At 49.7% G+C, this 7,445-nt stretch overlaps 1 protein-coding gene across 7 annotated transcripts in view; it reads right to left on the bottom strand.

Moving 5' to 3' along the window:
• Positions 1–3,966, bottom strand: part of fam219b (family with sequence similarity 219 member B) — a 142,109-nt gene extending 138,143 nt beyond the window's left edge. For 6 of the 7 annotated variants that reach the window (XR_008726271.1, XR_008726270.1, XM_055662940.1 and 3 more), the window contains exon 1: positions 3,835–3,966. Coding sequence is in view for 4 of the 7 variants with exons in the window: in XM_055662940.1 (XP_055518915.1) it covers positions 3,835–3,897 (63 nt within the window). In the remaining 3 variants the exon portion in view is untranslated. Of the gene's footprint in view, positions 1–3,773 lie in introns of all 7 variants that reach the window. The other variant, XM_055662941.1, reaches the window with a different exon arrangement.
• Positions 3,967–7,445: the final 3,479 nt, after the last annotated feature.

Here is a 7,445-nt window from a genome sequence, read left to right on the forward strand (position 1 = left end):
TTTTAGCGGGACATGGGTCAAACACAGGAAAGTGGGACTAGCTAAGATGTGGCATGGATAGGTTGGACCAAAAGGCACACTTCTACAGTGCATGACTCCATGAGACAACAAGTGTGAGATGCGGAGAAAAGCATTGAAGAAGCGTGAAATGTGGAGCCGGATGAAGGAATATGTTTAAAAGGGGGAGCGGGTGGAAGGGACAGGGAGAAATGAGCATCCGGGTGGGACACCAATGCTGCCCGACCCACTGACTTTCTCCAGCACTTTGCTTCTTTCTTTGTAAACCAGCAAGAGAGAGTTAGATAGAGCTCTAGGGGCTGGTGGAATCAAGGAATATGGGAAGAAGGCAGGCACGGGTTATTGATTGGGGACGATCAGCCATGATCACAATGAATGGCGGTGCTGCCTCGAAGGGCCAAATGACCTCCTCCTGCACCTATTTTCTATCTGCAATTCCTTTTGCCTGCTTTTAAAATCAAGTAATTATGTGTAAAGATAGACTCAGAACATCTGTTGTCAACAGTTTTAGCAGAATATTTTAAAAGGCGTTTTCATTTTACAAGAAACAAGACTCCTCTGATTTTATGGGACCGTAAAGATGATAATCGCAACTTTGCATTCTGAAGCTATCGTTAGAGGTTTAAAGTTCGAGTGCTAATGAACCATTTTCCACAAGAGATGTTAATTACTGCTTTTAGTGTGTTCATGCAGCACAAAAACAGGTCGAGTGCAGATTCAGCAGCTGCTGCAATCAGCCGGCTCCACCCAAACTCATCAAGGATTTGCAGGTTAAGTGGGGGGTGCAGGAGAAGACTCGCTCCAAGTAATCAAGATAACGTGTCAAAAAGAAACTCCACACCTAATCTTGTAGTAATCTTGGGCACCAGGAAGACAGGTGCATTCATTGTCAAAATGAAGCCCAGTGCCCCAGGAGCTGAACCGGGACACACTTTCAACAGTTGTAGCAGCCAGATGCACCAGCAGTGTCCCTGACCTCCCACATCCTGCAAGCATCACACTGAATCAGCTCCTTTGCTGCGTCTCACCCTCTCCCAACTATTGGAGTAGTCTCCGCCCTCAGCCTCCTCGCCAAAGACTCGACTCAAAGACTCGCATTTTACTCACAAGGCACTCGAGCCAAAAGACTCGCACTTTTCTCACAAGGCACTTCCCTCAACAAGGCCGCTCCCCTAGAGCCGACCTTGGTAAAATTAGCTGATAAATGGACTGATTCGTTAACTTGCCGATTTGCTAATTAAATTCCTCAGTCAATCCCCGCACTCACTCCTTCACCTAGAGGGAACGTAGAAAATCTGCCCGGCACCCACGTCAGGATCAAACATGGGTCTCTGGCGCTGTAAGGCAACAACTTTACCACTGCTTCACTGTACTTTAGTGAAGGGTCAAGGCAACCACAAATGTTATGGCTACACCATGTTAACTAAATAACCTCCAGTTTAGTTGAATTCTATTTATATTAGCAGGACAGTATGCATAAGCTGCAAAGACGATTTAAGTGACTCTGCAGTGGAGTAATGACTGGAAGGAAAGTGATGTGAGTAACTACTCAATCAGAGCCCCACCTGCAACTATACATCTGCACCATGGGTTAACATATGAGCGTTTGTCAGCACTGGGCCTGTACTCTCTGGAGTTCAGAGGGATGAGAGGGCGCCTCATTGAAACTTACCGAATAGTGAAAGGCCTGGATAGAATGGACGTGGAGAGGATGTTTTCATTAGTGGGAGAGATACAAGATCACCCTCCTTTTCCTGCACTCCAGGGAATAAATTCTTAACTTGCCCAATGTCTCTCTGGATACTTTGGATACTGGGTTCTCTGGATACTTTCAAGAGTGCTAGATAGGGCTCTTAAAAATAGCGGAGTCAGGGGATATGGGGAGAAGGGGGTACTGATTGGGAATGATCAGCCATGATCACATTAATGGCAGTGCTGGCTCGAAGGGCCTAATGGCCTACTCCTGCACCTATTGTCTATTGCCTAAAGCTCATGCCCACATGTTCTGGCAACATCTTCATAAATCTTCCACGCATTCTTTCCAGTTTAACTATGTTTCCGACAGCAGGGCGACCAAAACTGAACATAGTTTTGGTCACCCTGCTAATGTGGCCTCACCAACGTCTTGTAGAACTGTAACATAACATTCCAACGTCTATACTCAATACCCTGACTACTGAAACTCAAGTTTAGCAGCAATGAACACCCATCTATTGATTTAACCCATCTTCTCTGCTACACTTCTCAACTTTGCTCACAATAAGATTGTGTCTGTTACCCACTTGCAGTGGGCTACTTTATGGTCATCAAGGATAACACCAGACAGTCCTTAACTGATCCATCATGCATGCATGCTGTCAGAATAACAGTGGGTGAGATAGTGGCGCAGCTCATAGAGCTGCTGCCTCTCGGAGTACAGACCCAGGTTCGATCCTGACCACTGGTGCTGTCTGTGTCGAAATTGCACATTCTTCCAATGACCCATGCGTTTGCTCTGGTTGAAGGTAGACAAAAATGCTGGAGGAACTCAGCAGGTGCGGCAGCATCTATGGAGCGAAGGAAACAGGCAACGTTTCGGGCCGAAACCCTTCTTCAGACCTAAAGAAGTCCTCAGACCTTCTACTTCCTCTGGTTGATCTATTTCACCCCCCCCCCCCCCCCCCCCCCCCCCCCCCCACCCCACACACACACACACACACACACCACAAAATTGACCTCAATAAATTGCATAACTAGTGTGACTAATGGTAGACATGGACTCCATCGGCTGAAAGACATTCTGTCAAGTTGTATCTCTAAACTGTGGATCAACTGTGTAAATAATCCTGGCCAAGTGCCATCTTTATCACGCATCATTGGAATCAACATGTGCAAGGGACTGTAAACCTCTCCCATAGAAAGCATGAGGCAAAATCTTGTAAAGAAACAAAACTGAAAGATAGCTGGAGAAATAAGCACCTGCAGTTGCTGGTTTAATCCAAAGGACACAGAGTGCTGGAATAACTCAATGGGCAGGCAGCATCTCTGGAGAGTAAGAATGGGTGATGTTTGGGTTGAGGCCCTTCTTCTACCCGATTTGCTGAATTACTGCAACATTATGTGTCCATCTTCAGTGGAAACCAGTATCTGCAGTCCCTTCCTCTACATCTGCCCACCCTCCCACAATTCCTTCTGCCACATTAACCCATGTAGATACATAGAAACATAGAAAAGAGGTGCAGGAGTAGGCCATTTGACCCTTCGAGCCTGCACCGCCATTCAATATGATCATGGCTGATCATCCAACTCGGTATCCCATACCTGCCTTCTCTCCATACCCCCTGATCCCTTTAGCCACAAGGGCCACATCTAACTCCATCTTAAATATAGCCAATGAACTGTGGCCTCAACTACCTTCTGTGGCAGAGAGTTCCACAGATTCACCACTTTCTGTGTGAAAAATGTTTTTCTCATCTCGGTTTTAAAGGATTTCCCCCTTATCCTTAAACTGTGACCCCTTGTTCTGGACTTCCCCAACATCGGGAACAATCTTCCTGCATGTAGCCTGTCCAACCCCTTAAGAATTTTGTAAGTTTCTATAAGATCCCCTCTCAATCTTCTAAATTCTAGCGAGTACAAGCCGAGTCTATCCAGTCTTTTTTCATATGAAAGTCCTGTGTGTGGGCCCCCCCCCCCCCCCCAAACGCCAAGATTGTGGGGGTGGAGGGGTGGGGAAGACCGCGACAAGGGAGGTGGGTGGGAGACCCCATACCCACCCCAGCACCGGGAGGAGCGCCCCAACGTGAGTGTCCCTGCCCCCACCAGCGCCGCCATTACCGAGGGCCCGGGTTGCTGTGGTAACGCGCCGTCCACCGGCCGCTGAAGCTCCTCCGTCTCCATCACATCGCATCGCCCCGTGATCGGCACTTCCGGTCAGCTGACAACGTCAGCGGCTCCGCCCCCTAGTGACGTGTCATTGCGACCCCGCCCCCCCTATTGACGTAATATACACTCCGCCCCTGGCGACGTCACTAGAGACCCCGCCCCCTGCTGACGTAATACTACACTCCGCCCCTCGCGACGTGTCCTAGGGACCCCGCCCCCTAGTGACGTGTCCTAGAGACCCCGCCCCCTAGTGACGTATACTCCACTCCGCCCCTGGCGACGTGACTAGAGACCCCGCCCCCTGGTGACGTATACTCCACTCCGCCCCTGGCGACGTGACTAGAGACCCCGCCCCCTAGTGACGTGTCCTAGAGACCCCGCCCCCTAGTGACGTGAACTAGAGACCCCGCCCCCTGGCGACGTGACTAGACCCCCGCCCCCTAGTGACGTATCCTAGAGACCCCGCCCCCTGGTGACGTAAAATAGACTCCGCCCCCTAGTGACGTGTCCTAGAGACCCCGCCCCCTAGTGACGTGAACTAGAGACCCCGCCCCCTAGTGACGTGAACTAGAGACCCCGCCCCCTGGTGACGGAAAATAGACTCCGCCCCTTGCGACGTGCACTAGAGGACCCCCCCCCTGGCGACGTGACTAGAGACCCCGCCCCCTAGTGACGTGAACTAGAGACCCCGCCCCCCCTGGTGACGTAAAATAGAGACCCCGCCCCCTTGTGACGTATACTCCACTCCGCCCCTGGCGACGTAAACTAGAGACCCCGCCCCCTGCTGACGTAAAATAGAATCCGCCCCCGGTGACGTGACTAGAGACCCCCCCCCTGGTGACGTATATGATGGGCTCCTCTCTAAACTTTGTGGACAACCACAACGCCCCCCCCTCCCAGCGTACGTCATTCTGTTCCCGCCCCTCATGACGCGAGATGGAGACCCACCCCCCGGTGACGAGAGCCTGAAACCCCGCCTTTCTGTGACGTATCTTACAGTCCCCGCCCCCGCCCCCCCCCCCCGTGAGGTCTATATGTCCCCGCCCCCCGCATCATGACGTCGCGGAGCTCGGCCCCCCTCGTTGACCCCGCCCCTCTGTGGCGACCCCCCGCATCCAGCCCCCCGGGTCCTAGCGCCCGCCCTCCGGATCAGCATCAGCATCAGCTCAGCCCCCCCGGGTCCTAGCGCCCCCCCATTCCACATCCTACTCTCTCATCTCCTCCACCCTCTGGGGAGAAGATACAGGAGTTTAAAACCTCAGGTGTCCTCTATGGGTGTCAGAGGTCATGGGAAGGTGGCAGGAGAATGGGGAGGGGGGGGGCTAGGAGGGAGAGATAGTTCAGAATAGACCTGATGGGCCGAATGGCATACTTCTGCTCCTATCCCTTACGAACATGATTTAAGAACAGCTTCACATCCCCTTTCACATCGCAGAAGATAGCCACAAAAAGCTGGAGTAACTTTGTTTGAAGTGATTGATCTTCAGAAGGGTCTCGATCCGAAACGTCACCCATTCCTGCTCTCCAGAGATGCCGCCTGTCCTACTGAGTTACTCCAGCATTTTGTGTCTACGTTGAATGAGAATTTGTTTCTTTCTGCCATCTAGTGCCCCGGTGAAGAACAGCGCCAACAGAGGTCATGAAGGCAGAATCACACAAACTTGGACAAAGGCCCTTCGGCCCACTAAGTTTGTGTCAACCATCAAACATCCATTTACATTAACCCATGTTTTACATCAACCCTATGTTCTACTCTGTCCATATGCTCCTCCACGCCCCCAATATTTATCACACGCCCCCTCAGGATTTGTTATATTTCATTATCTCATTGTTTCATTCGTTTTATTAATTCAGACTCAGATTCAGATTCAATTTTAATTGTCATTGTCAGTGTACAGTACAGAGACAACAAAATGCATTTAGCATCTCCCTTGAAGAGCGACATAGCAAACAAATGGTTTTTATTGTTATATGACCCAAAATTCTTACTTGCAGGAGCACAACAGATATGTAGACAAGGAACTGTGTAAACACTATCATAAGCAACATAAAGAAGTTCACTATATAGAAAAAACAATCAATAATAGTGGAAAGACAACAACAATGCCCCTCAAATCTAAGGTAGACAAAAATGCTGGAGAAACTCAGCGGGTGAGGCAGCATCTATGGAGCGAAGGAAATCCTCACCCACTGAGTTTCTCCAGCATTTTTGTCTACCTTCAATTTTCCAGCATCTGCAGTTCTTTAAGCAACCCCTCAAGTCTATGTAGTTCAGAGCTTATTTGAGGTTGTAGTGTTTAATAGCCTGATGGCTGTAAGGAAGAAGCTGTTCCTGAACCTGGATGTTACAGTTTTCAGGCTCCTGTACCTTCTTCCTGATGGCAGGGGTGAAGTGAGAGCGTGGTCTGGGTGGTGTGGGTCTCTGATGATGCTGGCTGCCTTTTTGACTCCTGTAGACTACTGTAGATCCCTTCGATGGTGGGGAAGTCTGGTCAGTGTTCATCGCCTTTTGCAGTCTTTTTCGGCACAAGGGATGGCAGATGCTGGAGCCTTGAGCAATAAACAAAGTTTTGGAGTAACTCAGCAGGTCAGGCAGCACCACTGGAGAACATGGATAGGCGACGATTCGGGTCTGGATCCTTATTCGGAGATGCTACCTGAAGATCTGGGCTACTGTGTTTTTCCCTCCACTAAGGATGGGACCCAACCTAAAACATCATATGCCCTTTCCATCCATAGATGCTGCCTGACCCGCTGAGTTTATCCACCAGCTTTTTTTACTCAAGACTCCACATAGAAACATAGAAATTAGGTGCAGGAGTATGCCATTCGGCCCTTCGAGCCTGCACCGCCATTCAATATGATCATGGCTGATCATCCAACTCAGTATCCCGTACCTGCCTTCTCTCCATACCCTCTGATCCCCTTAGCCACAAGGGCCACATCTAACTCCCTCTTAAATATAGCCAATGAACTGTGGCCTCAACTACCCTCTGTGGCAGAGAGTTCCAGAGATTCACCACATCTGCGGTTTCTTGCATTTTCCGCAGTAATACACCGAAGTTTAGGCTATTTATCATCTACGTTTTGCTTTGAAGTAAATATGGTGAAATAAGTTGCAGTCCTGCACATCTGTTCTCATTCAGTAATCCCAGAGTGACTCAATGTATTGGCTGGGACATTCAACTGAGTTAAAACGTAATTTTGGAAATTCCCTGCCACTTTTCACTTTAAGCACACAGACTGCCTCTGTATCCTAACCACTGCTCAACCAAATCCAACCTTGTCACCTCCCTACCTCCGTCTCCTCCTTTAAGTGCAGTGCCATTGAAACAGGCCCTTCAACCCAACTTGCGTTTGGCCCAACTCCCACTAAACCTGTCCTATCCATGTACCACTGCCATTGGGAAGAAGGTACAGGAGCCTAAAACCTGTAACGTCCTGGTTCAGGAACAGCTTCTTCCTTACAGCCATCAGGCTATTAAACACTACAACCTCAAATAAGCTCTGAACTCCCTGCCTCAACTACCTCCTCCGGCAGCTTGTTCCATACACCCACCTAT

This window comes from Leucoraja erinacea, chromosome 36, assembly GCF_028641065.1.
Source record: "Leucoraja erinacea ecotype New England chromosome 36, Leri_hhj_1, whole genome shotgun sequence".
In the NCBI taxonomy this organism is placed as follows: Eukaryota; Metazoa; Chordata; class Chondrichthyes; order Rajiformes; family Rajidae; genus Leucoraja; species Leucoraja erinaceus.